This window comes from Mesocricetus auratus, unplaced genomic scaffold, assembly GCF_017639785.1.
Source record: "Mesocricetus auratus isolate SY011 unplaced genomic scaffold, BCM_Maur_2.0 Super-Scaffold_100676, whole genome shotgun sequence".
Taxonomy (NCBI): domain Eukaryota; kingdom Metazoa; phylum Chordata; class Mammalia; order Rodentia; family Cricetidae; genus Mesocricetus; species Mesocricetus auratus.
This window is the reverse complement of record NW_024429266.1, coordinates 179,952,609-179,968,502: the sequence shown is the minus strand read 5'-3', so window position 1 is coordinate 179,968,502 and position 15,894 is coordinate 179,952,609. Positions and strand designations below refer to the sequence as shown.

The following is a 15,894-nucleotide window of genomic DNA, read 5'->3' as shown; positions in this document are numbered from 1 at the left end:
ATTAGTGGTGCGCATAGCTTTTTAGAAAGTCCCCCCTCCCCTTGCTGTTATTATTGATTTTAGCACTGGGTATTTAACCTAGGTCCTCCTGCCACTGAGCTACATCCTCTGTTGTCCTCGAAACTGAGTCTCACTCTGTAGCTCAGGCTGGCTTCAAACTCACGGTAATCTGGCCACCTAGGCCTCCTCAGTGCTGAGACGGTGTTTTGCTCTATCTCTCTGCCTGGCCTAGAACTAATTCTAATGATTAACGATGTTGGGCAACTTCTCAGTTCTTTTTTGGCTATCTGGATATCTTTGGGAAAATATCTATTTAGATTATTCTTTCATCCTTTGAATGTGGGTTGTCTTCCTATTGTTGAGTTTTAGATATGGAAGAGATAGGATTTGCAAATTGTTTTCCCAAATCCACGCTGCCGTTTAGGCCCCTTTCAGTCTCATTTTAATTTAAGACAGGGCTTCACTACATAGCACAGACTTAATGCTGAAGTCTCAGCCTCCAGAGTGCTCAACTATAGGCATGGGCCTGTATATTCAGTTTTTTTAAAAAAACTTTTTGGATAGTGTCTCTATTAGTTGGTTAGTGCAGCCACACCACAGACCGAAGATGACCTCTTTGAAGATTAACATTTCAAAATCTGAATTTCAAAGGAACCTAATTCAATACAACTCCAGATCATTCAGATTTATGTTCCTCTCAAATGAAAAATGCATTCTATCCATTCCAACAGACCATTCATGTTCACATGAATTTTAAATCCAAAATATTACCTAACTAAATACAGGTTAAACGGGGTGTGGTGTCACTGGCCTGCAGTTCCAGCATTTGGGAGACTGAGGGTTTGTAAGGTGTCATTTGAACTCAGTAATTCAAGACCAGTCTAGTGAGAGTCTCACCCCAGGAGGAGGTAGAAAACTACAACAACTAAAAAACAAAATTCCCCAAATTAAAGCAAACAAAAAGAGGTTAAACATCCTTTAAAAAAATCTGAAATGCTGTGGTAGAAGATCAGAAAAGCAAAGCAGCCCACCACTAGCTCTTACCTCTACCTCAGACTGAAATGAGTGATCCTGTCTCCACGAATCCTCAGAGTGCAATAATGACTGCACTGCTCTCCACCAAGCCTCAGACTGCAATCCCTGAGCTCCTATCTTCTCCTGCCTTATAATCCTTTCCCCAGCCAGCCATATCACTCCTGTCTCCACCTCCCTAGTGCTGGGATTAAAGTGTGAGCTCTGTTACTCTTTAGACTCTGTTATTCTGTTACTCTTTAGTCTAGGGTGGCCTTTGACTCACAGAGATCCATCTGCCTTGGTCTCCTGAGTCCTGGGATTAAAGGTGTGTGCCACCACCGCCTGGCTTTTATGGCTAACTAGTATGGCTGCTGGAATTAAAGGTATATATCACCACTGCCTGGCTCTATGGCTGTGGCTACCTTTGCATTTTGATCTCCAGTAGCTTTATTAAATCATAAATATCAAAATGCTGCAAAAGCTAAATGTTTCGACCACTAACATGGTATCACAGGTGGCATCTTTCACCTTACTTTTTGCTAAAATTAAAAGCATTGTATGAAATGACTTTTAGGACATATCTCCTGAAAAAGGTATATATGAAATAAATTAACTGTGTTCAGACTTGGTTCTAGAACTTGGAGTCTCTGAGTTCGAGGCCAGTCTGGTTTACAGAGAGTGAGTTCTAGGGGTAGCCAGAACTACACAGAGAAACCCTGTCTCGAAAACACTAAAAACAACTCACCCTCCGAACAAAACAAGACAAAGAAACAAAGGAAAAGAAAATCTGAATCACGTCTGGTTCCAGCATTTTAGGTAAGAGGTACTCACTCTGTATTATCTAAATTCCGTATGGGTGAGACTTGGGATGAGTCATCCTGAGGCAAAATTCTCTCCAGCTAAGAACCAGAGAAGTTACATGCTTTCAGGAAACAATGGCAGAACATACACAGGATAGATATTCTCATTCCAAAAGAGAGAAACTGGAAAAAAGGAAGGGGGTCAGGTGCCAAGCAAACAACCACAGTGCTAGGTGTCGTGTCACATGCTTGTATTTCGGAGCCTGAACCAGCTACTGTTGTGAGTCCCAGGACACCCTGGGCAGCCTGAACACACAGAGACATGCACACCTTTAGCAGGGCAGACTTCTCTATATTACTATGCAGAGACGCTCTCAATGTCTGAGTGTGGGTGGACATGAGCACATGCAGAGGCCACAGGACAGCAGGTGTCTTCCTCTGTTGCCCTCTGCCTTCTGCCTTGAGTCAGGGTCTCTCACGGAATCAGAGGTTCATCTTTTTGCTCAGCTTTTGGGATGAACCTGTCTTCCTTCGCCAGTGCTGGTGTTACAAACACCTGGCACCATGTCTGGATTATATGTGGGATTCAAACTCAGGTCCTCAAGCCTGCAGAGTGAGTGCTCTTACCCACTAAGCCCTATCTTCCCAGTCCCAGAGATGAAATCTTTGGAGACTCTTCTCTGGCTGCCTACAGTCGCCTTGTTTGGCTGCACACTCTAACAATGGGTTGTGTCCTACGTGAGCTGTAAGGATGGTGAGTCAATTCAGAGTGCCCGAGGAACTGTGATGATCCAAGTGAATTTTGGGAGGGAACGATGAAAGAATCTGTGAAGGAAGGACAAAACAGAATTTGGTGAATGAATGTGAATACTACGGGGGAAAATGTTAATGGAATTATGAAGAGTGTAAGCTGGTTAATTATGGTGGGAGGTTAAGGATGAGTAAAGCAATGAGTCTTAACTCCTCTCATCTCAAAGACATTTTAAATTAGCTTAATTAACCCCGGGAGCATGGGGATGAACATAATTCACACCACCCTAAGATTTTTGGCTTAGAGACAGCTTATCTACATTTGAAAATTAATGACTGTGTGTTGCCCCTACCTCTGTATTTTGACCTGCACCTGACAAACGAAAAGGTTGAGATTCAGCACTAGAAAACTAGGTTGTCTAAAATAAGGCAGCAGCTGCTTCGTAGTTCGCCTTGCTTGGTGTGAGGGCTAAATAAAAAAAGGTAACGTGGTGAAGCATTTGGCACAGCGCACGCACCGCATGTGGACACCAGGTTCCGCCCACGCTCTTCCTCCCTGGCATGAAAGCTGCAGAAAAGCCACCTCCTGAGAGGGTCCTTTAGGATGACCGCTTGGACAGCCCAGATGACTCAAGAGTATCTTCTTCCACAGCCACATTTCGCAAAAGCCAAGTGTGAGGGGCAAGCTAACTTCTCTTGGACAAAGGGTGCCGAGGCAGCTCAGAGTGACAAGCCCACAGTTATTTCCTAAGGTGGCGGCGATCCCAGGGTTCGGGTAACGGGCCTGCCAAGGAGGGGGCGGGGCGACTCCAGGTTTGGGAAAGGCCACTCCACTCCTGGGGCTTCCTGCAGTCCACGTCCTACGGCAAGCAGGAGGAGACAAACGCCGCCCCTCTTCGCCCGCACCTTCCCCGCTCGCAATCGCGGCCCTGGCTCTCCAGTGGACGCTCGGCCGTGGGTGTGTGAATGTGAGGGGCGGCTCTACGTGTGCCACAACTCTGCCTCGGCGCCCAGTTACCTTCGTGGCCTCGAAGCGCCGCGCTACGCGATCCGTCCTCCCGGGCCGCGTCGCGGGGCGCTTCCCAGAGGGACGAGGGAAAGCCTGGCGGCCCGCGAGAGGGGGAGGCGGGGCGCGGGCGCCGCGCGGGCCCCCGGGGGCGGGGCTAGGTGTGCGCGGAGGGCGGGGCGTGGTGACGTCGCGGGCGCCGGTCGTGCTGTAGCTGTGGCGGCGGCGGCGGCGGCGGCTGTGATAGTGGCGGCGGCAGGGTGTCCGGGAGGTAGCAGCGGTAGCGGCAGCGGCAGCGGCGGCCCTGAGGAGACTGAGGCGGCCGCGTCGGGAGCCGCCCGCGCGTCTGGCGGAACCTCGAGCTGTCCGGCGGTCGCAGGCGCTGAGGCATTTGCCGTTTCCTACCCGGCTCGGCGCTCCCGGCCCTGGCTGGGCAGGGCAGAGTGCCCCTGGGGAGGGGCGGAGCTGTAGGTGAGGCTTCGGGACCCCTCCCCCTCCTCATCGAGCCTGGACTTGGGGGGGGAAGGATGGGGAGGTCGGGAGAGCGGACCCCGCCCCAGCTCACCGGAGCCCACCGGCGACCGCGCCCTGCGGAGCTCCGGGATTGGGCGGGAGCGAAGGCGCCGGCGGAGGGGACCTCCGCTGTGGGAGGTGGGGGCTTCTGGCGTTTCCGAGACCCGGAGGTGGGAGGCATGGTGTGGGGAGGCGGGGACATTGGGGGGCCTTGGAGTTGGGGTGCAGCCAGGGTGGATCCGATGTAGAACGTTTAAGATGATTTTTTTATTTTTATTTTGGACCTGGTGAGATAGAAGAAGAAAGGTTGTATTTCAAAAGGAGAACGAAGCGTGGATGTTGCCTTCGAGGTAGCTGGAGGGGCTCCTGAAGCAGATCTCACATTGCCACTTTAGGGTTTTGGTTCTTTTCTTGACCGGATGAGTAGAATTCGCGGAGGGAAGAGAGTCCCTTTGCGTTGACTTGGGGTAGGTAAATTGTGAGCATGAGTGAACCAGGTTTTACACACAAGGAAGATGTTGATGTTTAGACAACTTCATTCTGTAGCAACCATAAGGGAGTATGTCTTATTACTGTTAGCCTCTTAAAAGTGCTGTCTTCCAGCTTTTTAATTTTTCCTGCCAACCCCCCACTCCCGCCTCATCTAGCGATTGAACTCATTGTACCACTTTTAGTTCTTAAACTGAACCCTTAGGAAAAGGCCCGGGACTCGGTTTCTTTGCCAGGCGTATTTCAGAGTGATAGTTGCAGGTGGTTGTGGTTGATGGCTTTGAGTGGATAAAACAAACTGAACAGTTCTGTTGGAGCTAATTGTGTAAAAATTGCTTAAGTGTTTTAAAGTGCAACTGTCTTTTACACCTTGTTTTTCGATAGACCTTGATACATTTTGTGTTCATTGTATTCATTGGAGGTTGATTATTTTTGGAGTTAAAAAAAATGGACTTAAAGTGTGTGTCTTGCACCCGCTTTGAGGTCAAAGGGCAGCCTTTGGGACTTGGTTCTCCCACTGTGGATTGCTGGGATCAAACACAGACACACACTCACTACATAGTGAGTTCCAGGTCTGATTGAGCTACAGTGTAGATTGTCTTTTTTTTTTTTTTTTTTTTGAGGTTGTTTGCTTCTCCCTATCCTATTCTTGTTGAGTCCATTGAAGCTTGTTTTTCTTCATTACTAAAGTCATAAAGAATTATGTCAGTCTTGTAATCCATGTTCAGACTGGAAATGTAAAAGTGAAGGTTTTTACAGAAACAGGTGCTGTTGCCCTTAGTAGGAAGGAATATGAGAACTGTTAGATGTATTTTATATATAAGGTATCAGAACCATTGATGGAGAAAGAGCAGAGAACAAAGTACTATGAGTAATCAAATAAGTAGTACATCAGCTATTTCCAGAGCCTTGGGCCATGATTATGTGGAATATAATTGAACTGTATGGCGCTTGAGGTTTTCCATGTTTTGGAGTGTCAATTCTGGAATTAGTGTTTAATTTTAGCCTTGCCATTGTATAGTGTATGGCATTTTGCTATTTAAGCTTAGTTGTGTTTTTCTTTTTTTTTTTTTTCTTCGAGACAGAGTTTCTCTGTGTAGTCCTGGTTGTTCTGGAATTTGCTCTGTAGATTAGACTGGCTTTGAACTCAGATCCATCTGCCTTTGCCTCCTGAGTGCTGGGGTTAGAGTGCTGTGTTAAAGTGTGTGCCACCATACTTGGCCTTAACCATAATTTCTTTAAAAAAAGATAATTTTACTTATGTGTATATGATGTATATGTGGCAGAGGGCCATACGAATTGAAGGTGTAGATTGTTGTGAACTGCCTGATTGATGTAGGTGCTAGGAACAGAACTTGGGTCCTCTGCAAGAGAGTAAGTGCTCTTAACTACTGAGCCATCTCTCCAACCTTAATTTCTTAACTTTAACTTCTTCTTAAATTCTTCTGAAAAATTAGAATAATAGCAATATTATTTAACTTCTTAGAATGGCTAAATGAATTAATGTAATTAAAACAGTGTTGGCATGTAACTAGCATGTTTGTTAACACCTTTCCAGCAACTTATTTTTTGAGCATTATTTTTTTCATTCAATTAAAATATACATATTAAAGGCTGGGAGATTTTTCAGTAGGTAAAGGTAAGCCAAGCTGAATACTTGAGATCAATCACTGTGACTTAATGGTGGAAGGAGAGAACCAACTCCTACAGGTTGTTGTCTGGCCTCCACATGCTCACCATGGCACACCTACACCAGTGCACACACAGACACAGAATAAATAATGTAATTATAAAAGCAGTATACATTGAGTATGTATTATGTGTCAAGTGCTGGGACTCTAGTAGGGAACAAGGCAGACAAATATCTGAAATCTCATTTATGCTAGCTAAGGAAACATGATAAAATAAGTAAATGAATAAATTGCAGACATTGTATGTTAATAAGCATTGCCTTATTTCCTTGTCTTATTGCTGTGTTAAACATCCTGATAAGCTTTTTGGAAGGGTATTTTTTGTGTCTGTGGATGACACCCCAGGAGTGATAGTTATTTTCCTTACCATTTATTGTTGAACCAATAAAGTCTGTGAACCCTAAACAAAAATCCTGACAGAAACAACTTAGTGGAGAAAGGATTTGAACACAGTTCCAGAGGAATACAGTTGCTCATGGTGGGGAAGACATGGTAGCAGGAAGGGAGAGCATGGTGGCAGGAGCAAGACGCTGGTTTATCACATTGCGTTTGCACACAGGCAGCAGAGAGTGAATGGGAAATGGGTCTGGGCTTATATAAAAAGCTTCAAGGACTCTCAAGGCGTGTGCCACCGCCTCCTGGCTTGGGAGGCAGAGGGAGGTAGATCTTAGTGAGTTTGAGGCTAGCCTTCACTATAGGACAGCCAGGGCTGTTACACAGAGAAACCCTGTCTCAAAAAACACCAAAAAAAAAAAAGTTTCAAGTTCCCCCCACCCGTGACTCACTTTGTTCACTTTGTCTCATCAGTGCTCCACCTCCTAAAGGTTCTATAGTCTTCCCAAACAGTGTCACCATTAGGGACCAAGTGTTCAAACATGGAAATCCTTGGGGGATATTTCAAATCACAAATACAAATGAAAGGAGAGAAGGATAAGAAGTATGTGAATGGGAGTTTCCAATGGTTTACAAGCCATTGAATTTCCTTTGAGCTATTGATGGTTGTGAGCTGCCATGTGGGTGTGGAATTAAACCCAGGTTATCTGCAAGAACAACAATTCTCTTAGCCAATCAACAGTCTCTTCAGTGCTCCTTTGGTTTTTTTGAGTCAAGGTCTTACTCCCTGCCCTGGAACAAGTGACAGTCCTTCTACGTCCACCTCCAGAGTGCTGGGATTTCAGGCATGCATTACTATGTCTAATTTTTCGTTTTCCCTACCAGTAAAATTCTGTGCAATTAAATGCTATTTAGTCTTTCTAAAATTGCATGAAAATATTGCATTTTCTGGTCTAATGATGAACTCTGGCTTTATTTTTAGACTGGACTATCTAATAACGATGAACTCTAGTTTTATTTGAAAATAGACAATCTAATAGTTTTCAAACCCTTATCAAGGGAAATAGTGATCACTAGGACTCCACAGAGATTCATTGAATCACACCAGACAACACCAGTTTCACAGAATGAGATGGGTTACTTGACTGATGAATAGAAGAAATGTGGTTGTCATGTACTGGATTTCAGCTACATCTTTTCATGCTGTCTTTGTGGAAAATGTGAAGAAAAAAGTCCTATATTTCATTAGGACAGTGACTGTCATGTGTTCTCTGCTGAGCAAATAATAGGTAGTTACTATATTTGATGAATGAATGGATAATAGTACAAGTAAATGAATTCACAAGTGATTGAATGGCTGGAGCCAGAAAATAGAGTTGCTTACTGGGGATGGAGAGTTTGAAGAACTGATTTTAAAGGACTCATTCATGTGTGTGTTGAAACCAGCAGCATGGGAGCAGGAGTGGTGGTGTAGAGCTTAGTGACCACTGTGAGTTTGGTGCCCGTACATTCTGATGATTGTTAACCGTCAGTGAGGAACAAGGGAGAAGACTGTTGGCTGAATAGCGTGAGAATAAGAGCAAGAGTATTCATGAGGATTTAGGAGTAATGGCCTAATAAAGGCCATTTCTCAATATTGGGTGTTGTGGTGATGTATTATTTGTGATTTATTAAAGCTTGCCTAAGGGTACAGAAAGGAAAGCTAGCCACAAGTCACAGAGCCAGGAGGTGGTGATACACATCTTTTATCCCATCAGCCATACTAGCAAGCCATAGAGCCAGGCTGTGGTGCACACACCTTTAATTCCAGGACTAAGGAGACAGGCAGACCAATCTCAGTTCAAGACCACACTGAGCTCCATGAAATTGATCCAGTCCTAAAGAGAAAGAGCTCACACAAAGATGGTCTCAGCACTTGGGATCACTTGCCTTTAATCCCAGGATTTAAGAGGTATAAAAGGAAGAAGCAAAGTCAGTCTCAGCGAATTAGTCTCCAGCCACGCTGAGGCAGGACAGCCCTTTTAGTCTGAGGTAGAGGTAAGAGCTAGTGACTGGCTGCTTTGCTTTTCTGATATTCAGCTTGAACATTAGTATCAGTCTCTGGGTTTTTATTGCTCATGCTAGAGGGTGTGGCATGAGAAACTGAGAAAGGCCAAGTGATGAGAAGTGTCCTGATTGGAAAGCCAATTTTCAGTTAAGGCAGAGAGGCAGTGAAAGCATTTCAAAGACATGGAGAACTTTAGCAGACTTCTCAAGAAAGTATGTTTTCTCATTGACTTCTTACCATTTCTTAGCTTAAAAGTCTCTTCTTAAGAACCTCCACATAGTTTACTGTTCTGGGTTGTCTCAGTTTTGCAGCCAAACTTTGTTGTTGGATTTTTAAAATTAATTAATTAATTAAAATTTGAGTCTGGCCTCAAACTCACAATGGTCTGGTCCTCTCTCTATCCTACACTTTGCAAATTCAGGAATTTCAGGCTTGAGCTAGCATCCTGGCTTTCCAGCCAGCCTTCTTGGGAAGAGTTGTTCACATTTATTGGACTCTTCCATTTTTTCATCTGTGATTTTTCTTGTGTCTTCATGATTTTACTGAAACTGAAAATAGTACATGAACATAGCTAGTGACTTTTTTTCCTGTTCTTGTATTTAACCGTTTAGCGGTGATATCTGTGGCCTATTGCTACATAATAAATTACCTCCAAATTTAAAATAAGAAACATTTCTTTTTGGGGAGTTTCTGTGTCAGAAGTCTGGTTGTGCTTGGTGCCTCTGATTCAGGGTCACCATTGTGGTCTGCTAAAGTGAGGTGTGGGTGGAGGCTGCTGTGATCTCAGCTTTGCTGGAGGAGGTTCTGCTTTCAGAATCGCACGCATGACTGGCGGGGGGCTGCAGGTTTTTGTTGGCTGTTTGCTGGATAAATAAAGCAGTCCTTTGCCATTTGGATCTCTGCGTATGATTATGGTTACACTTACAACAACGGCACCTTTCATTTCTTGGATCAAGAGCTCTGGAGGGGAAGGAGAGAAACTAGCACAATGTTTTGTAACCTAGTCTTGCTGTCACTTTTGCTGTATTTGGTATATTAGATGCCTATGTCTAGATTCAACACACTCAAGGTGAGATTTCATAATGCCTTGAAGGCAGAGATTATCTGTGTTGGAAAACTGCCTACCACAGCAGAATTCACAGTTGTTCCCCCTAGCTTTTTTTTTTTTTCATTTTGAGACAAATGCTGTGTCTTCCAGGATGGTTTTGGACTTACTATATAGCCCAGGCTGACCTCAAATTCACAACAGTTCTCCTGCCTCAGCTTTCCAAGTGCTGGAATTACAGGCAGGTGCCATGATGCCTGGCTTTCTCCTTCTGTAAACCTTTCTTCCTTGAGGATTTTCAGAGGGTGACCTGTGTTCCTTGGTCAATCTCTTAGCTCTGTTTTCAGTCATCTTTGACTCCTTTTCTACCCACTCATTCATTGTTTCTCCAGACCATTTTATCCCTTTGTGTTTTATTTTATTCTGAAAGGATGCATTTGCATCTTCAATGGATCCCTCAGTCCTGAGTGTGAGAACTACTGTATCTAACTTCTTCAGTATTTCTACTTGGAGACTCCTTAAACTCAGTGCATTCCAATCTGAAAGAATGATCTCTGTTCTTCTCTGGTGTTTCTTAGTTAAAACACTGATCCAGAAATATTTGTGGTTTCTCACTCTCTTCACCTCCCAGTTTACTATTTCTTATTGATTTTGTAAGAGTAGTAGTGTTCAGTGATGGTGTGAATTTTTTGGGACTGACTTTCTCTATGTAACAGCCCTAACTGTCCTGGAACTTGCTTTGTAGACCAGACTGGTCTCACTGAAGTCCACCTGCCTCTGCTGAGATTAAAGGTGTACGCCACCACCATCCTGAAAGCTATGAACTTTTAATTGGGGCATATGATCAGGTATGTTTTAGAAGGATAACTATTTGATAACTATTTAATTTTATTTCTTTTTTTGAGCTGGAGTCTCTCTGTGTAGCATAGGCAAACCTTGAACTTTCAATCTTCTTGCCACAGCACTTCAAGTATTGGAATTACATTGTGTGTGCCACCATAGATGACTTGGAAGTTAACTCAAAGTATCACTGTTAGTGGTTCACCAACTAACAGAATTAATCTCTTAATCACTGTGTGATGAATAGACAGTTTCACCTTACCATCCTCTGGATATATTACTTTAATTTCCTCCATTGTTATTTTATTTGAAAACTCTTTTATTTGGAATTAACCAGTTCTATGGGGGAATGCCTTAAGTTTAACATTGTGTTATTATTGTGAAACCATTTTGGGAAATAAAGGTTTAGATTTTAAATTTCATTTTATTGTATACAATAAAATGCATACAATATATACAGTATATATTGTAAAATATAATTTACTCATTAAAGTAGAAAAGTCTGAACTGGGTTGGTAGCTCAGAAGGTAAAGTACTTGAGGCATAAGTATGAAAACCTCAGTTGTAGCTCTACAATCCATGTGAAAAAGCCAAGGATGGTGGTTCTGCTTGTCATTCTAGCATGGCGTTGGGGGCAGGGAGATGTGAGACAAGCTAATCCCTGGGCCAGTCAGTCTAGCCTAATTTTGAGCTCAAGGTCAAATGAAAGACCTTTTCTCAATAAGGTTCCTGAGGAATGATACCTGAAATTGACCTCTGGCCTCTATGCATGCACATACACTTGCACCCACATAAACACACATCTGTATCCACACATATACACCCAAACACACAGGTAAAAAATATCTCAAACAAATATATAGTTTAACAAATTATGGAATACTTGTCATTCTCTCTAGGTCTTCACTCTTCACATTCTGATCCACTCCTACTTTATTAAGGTTCAGCCACTGTCCTGACTTACATGGGACTCATAATGTAGGCTGCCTCTTCTGTGCTGAGACATTAACATGTAACCATACTAAGGCCAGTCAGGTGTAGTGGATCACACCTTTTAGCTCAGCATTTAAGAAACTGAGACAGGTTTGAGGGCACACTGAGCTAGCTATATAATGAGTTTGAGGACAACTAATCAACCTACCTACCTTACTGAACTGTATTTACCCCCTCCCATCCACCCATCCATCCATCCATCCATCCATCCATCCATCCATCCATTGAGAGATCTGCCTACTTCTGCCTTGTAAGTGCTGGGATTAAGGATTAAAGGCATGCACCACCATATCTAGCTACCCCTCATCCCTGCTTTTTTTATTTTTATTTTTTGGTTTTTTGAGATAGGGTTTCTCTGTGGCTTTTTGGAGGCTGTCCTGGAACTAGCTCTTGTAGACCAGGCTGGCCTCGAACTCACAGAGATCCGCCTGCCTCTGCCTCCTGAGTGCTGGGATTTCAGGCCTGCGCCACCATCCTGGCTTTGTATTCAGTCCTTCTTATGATAATGTGAAATGATATAATGCCTATGGGATGAGATGTATTGAAGTGAATGTCATAGGTATTGAGACATAATGTTAGACTACTCTGGAAAGGTTACTTGGACTCAGCACCTTGATAGTAGATCTGGTAATCCAGAAATCCATCAAGAGATTGATAGGTAGCATATACAGCATAGGTTCAATAGATTCCTGGGAAGGATGAAGTACATGACATGACTTTTTTTTTTTTTTTGGTTTTTCGAGACAGGGTTTCTCTGTGGCTTTGGAGGCTGTCCTGGAACTCGCTTGGTAGTCCAGGCTGGTCTCGAACTCACAGAGATCCGCCTGCCTCTGCCTCCCGAGTGCTGGGATTAAAGGCATGCGCCACCAACGCCCGGCTCGACATGACATTTTGATGCTGTTCAAATAACATACAATTTAAAACTTACTGGTTATTTCTGTAGTTTCCTACTTACTTTATCATTTTGTGGTCAACCATTTGGTACCTGAAACCACAGACAATGAAACTGCATGTTACAGGTGTTACAGGGTCTACCGTATACATTTTTTAGGTTTAGTTTTTTGTTTTTCAACATCTATATGGAATCATATTTATCATTTCATACTGGAATGCTGACATAGCATTTTGAGGGACTTTTGATTATGTGTTGCTGAAGTTTGTTCATTTTCATTGCTGAATAGTATTCTGTTGTATAAATATACTACACTTTAGTATTTTGGTTTGTTTGTTTTTTTTTCCTCTTTTGGTTTTTCGAGACAGGGTTTCTTTGTGGCTTTGGAGGCTGTCCTGGAACTACCTCCTGTAGACCGGGAGGTAGAGACAGGATGATCAGGAATTAAAAGGTGGATTGAACTATATGAGATCTCGTATCCAGGAAAAAGAAAAAAATACTCTTGTGTTGTAGAATATTATTTTAAGATGTGTTACATTTGTTTATGCTGTGAAACATAAGATGTGTTGAATTCTTTTATGTTGCATTTGTTTAACTCTGTGAGACTGTGTCATTGCCTGTTTAAAACACCTGATTGGTCTAATAAAGAGCTGAATGGTCAATAGCAAGACAGGAGAAATGATAGGTGGGGCTGGCATGCAGAGAGAATAAATAGGAGGCACAATCTGGGAGGAGAACTAGAAGCCAAAGAAGGAGAGGAGGACTCGAGGGGACAGCTACCCAACCACACATCAAAACATGGAGTAAGAAATAAAGAAAGTTATACAGAAATAAAGTTAGAAGCCCAGAGGCTAAAGATAGATAGGACAATTTAAGTTAAGAAAACCTGGCAAGAAACAAGCCAAGCTAAGGCCAGGCATACACAAGAAAGAATAAGACTCTATGTGATTTATCTGGGAGCTTGGTGGCAGGGCCCCCCAAAGAGTAAAAGAATACAACCAACTACCCTCTTGAGCAGCAACTTAGACTAAATCCTTACCAATAGAATGTCCCCAAGCTGACAATTAACACATTTTCATTTCTTTTATCCTTTGATGAGTGGCACAAAGTCCAGAGAGCACCAGCACTTTGGCTGCCATAAGTGATAAATTGCCTAAACACAAAGGGCTCATTTTATCAGTCTAGGCTTGACCATGCTCTCTGTGTGTAGTGTGCTTGGCATTAACATAAATAAAGACCCATGGTTCTCTCTGAGATAGAAAATGGCAAGAATGTCATCACCTTTCTATGCAACCAAGTAGCTGGGATGACATCCCCTTATCGCACTACACCATGCTCATGGTTTATTTTATTTAGGGTGAGATTTGGTATAATATGCAAGATAACTAAAGTTGCAGTTGAATATCTTAGCTTATTAAAAGGTCATAGTATAAGTGAGTCCTAGCGGTAAGGGAGGCTTCACAACCTAGAGCTTGCCTCCCTTGAGCTGAGTGGCAGATTGTTGGTAGAAGTCTGGGGCCCTGATTAACACCACTGTTTACTCCTAAATATCTGTTTGACAAGCTATTTGTCATGGTGAGAACGTTGTTAGAACTTACAATTAACTTGGTTAACTGATAAGTATTATTAAAACCTGTAATCTACCTGATTTGTAACTGAGTTACTAACCCTTGTGTTAAAGCGAGAAATGATAACAGTGGCAAACATATTTTGCTGTTCCTACCAGAGACCCTCTTTCAAGTTGCTATTCCCTTGTGGCAGTGCTGCCTTAGCCAGTGTACTGTGGTTCCTAGTTTCCAGTAGACACTGACGAGTCAGGCTAAGCTTGTATAATCAGGCACATGGCTTGAACAAACCTAGTTTTACTAAGTTACAGGCAAAAGGTGGAACAAAGGTGTATTCTTTCTTTATTGTTTAAGTTTCCTTTCTCTTTTTTAAAGCCTACTGTTCATAGAAATACTAGCAATCTGTGCTGATATTTTGCTTATGATCTAATAAAGGTTGCCTGAAGGTCAGAATGGAAAGCTAGCCATAGCCATAGAGGCCAGACAGTGGTGGCACACACCTTTAATCCCAGCAGATACACTAGTTAACCATAGAAACTGAACAGTGGTGGTACATGCCTTTAACCCCAGTACTAGAGAGGTATATAAGACAGGAGCACAGGGTCTCAGAGTGTATTCAGTCAGCATTCTCAGTGAGTCTATGCAGCAGTGCCGTCAGCAGCAGTCTGAGGAGCAGTGCAGTCTGGAGATGCAGTCAGAGGACAGGATCTCCCCTTTGCTCTGAGCATTGGTGGAGGTGAGAACACTCTAGTGGCTGGTCGCTCTGCCTCTCTGATCTTCAGCTTTAATCCCAGTGTCTATCTATGGGTTTTTATTATTTGTGCTACAGCAATCAGTGTTCAGACCTCTGTCATTGGTCATGGATTACCATGAAAATTAGTGCTGAATGGTCCTTATTTAATTTTTTAGTTTATAGGGAGACTTTTTTTAAAACATGAAAATAATACATGCCCTTTCTTGTTTTGTTGGAACAGGTCCTGTCTTGTACCCTATACTGGCCTCGAACTCTCACTTCTGCCTCAGCCTCCCAGATGCTTTTTTTCTTATTATATATTTACTTTTTTTTTTTTTTTTTTTTTTTTTTTTGGTTTTTCGAGGCAGAGTTTCTCTGGCTTTGGAGGCTGTCCTGGAACTTGCTCTTGTAGACCAGGCTGGTCTTGAACTCACAGAGATCATCCTGCCTCTCCCTCCCGAATGTTGGGATTAAAGGCATTTGCCACCACCGCCGGCTAATGCATTTACTTTTTTATTTTTGTGTGTAGCAATTAGAGATAACTTGGGGTCATTTCTTTCTTTCCACCATGTCCCTGGGATTGAACTCAAATTTTGGGCTTGGTGGAAATTACCTTTACTGGATGAAGTATTTTCACTGGCCCAGGTATTTGTTATACTTTTGATATTGATACACAGTGTCATCTTCAGAGTTCACACTGGAGAACAACACAATCAAATTACAAAAGTTTCAGAAGGGACTAACAAAATGGCTTAGCAGGTAAGAGTGCTTGCTATGCAAATATGAGGACCAGTGTTTGGATTCTCAGCATCCAGGGAGCTGCCTACCTGCCTATAATTCCAGAACTCTGGAGACAGAGGCAGACAATCCCTGGAATAGATGCTTAGATAGACTAACCAAATGAGTGAGCTCTGGGTTCAAGTGAGAGATCCTGCCTCAGTATGTAAGCAGGATAGTAATGGGAGAAGACAGCTTACATTAACCTATCGCGCTACAAGCTCAGGAGCTCGTAGGGGCCACGCTCATTCAAGCCACCACATGTGGCAAGGGCCTTTACCCATGAAGCTGTCTTGTGGCCTTTTGTCTTTCTGAGACTGGTTTCAGTATGTGGCCTTGGCTGCTGTTTTGGTATTTGGCTTATACACCACATGAACTTCAAATATCCATTGTGCCTGGCTAGCTT

At 43.1% G+C, this 15,894-nt stretch overlaps 2 protein-coding genes across 12 annotated transcripts in view; one reads left to right on the top strand and one right to left on the bottom strand.

Moving 5' to 3' along the window:
• Window positions 1–2,044: 2,044 nt before the first annotated feature.
• Window positions 2,045–4,264, bottom strand: LOC106020786 (serine/arginine repetitive matrix protein 1-like). Its single transcript, XM_040737096.1, has 3 exons — window positions 4,136–4,264; window positions 3,083–3,999; window positions 2,045–2,639 (listed from the first exon to the last, which is right to left on the bottom strand). Exons 1-3 carry the CDS (start codon window positions 4,262–4,264, stop codon window positions 2,579–2,581), a joined length of 1,107 nt encoding a protein of 368 aa, XP_040593030.1. The 3' UTR covers window positions 2,045–2,578.
• Erc1 (ELKS/RAB6-interacting/CAST family member 1) overlaps window positions 3,833–15,894 on the top strand; it is a 294,181-nt gene continuing 282,119 nt past the window's right edge. For all 11 annotated transcript variants that reach the window (XM_040739043.1, XM_040739041.1, XM_040739040.1 and 8 more), the window contains exon 1: window positions 3,833–4,041. The gene's annotated coding sequence lies outside the window, so the exon portion shown is untranslated. The remainder of the gene's footprint in view (window positions 4,042–15,894) is intronic.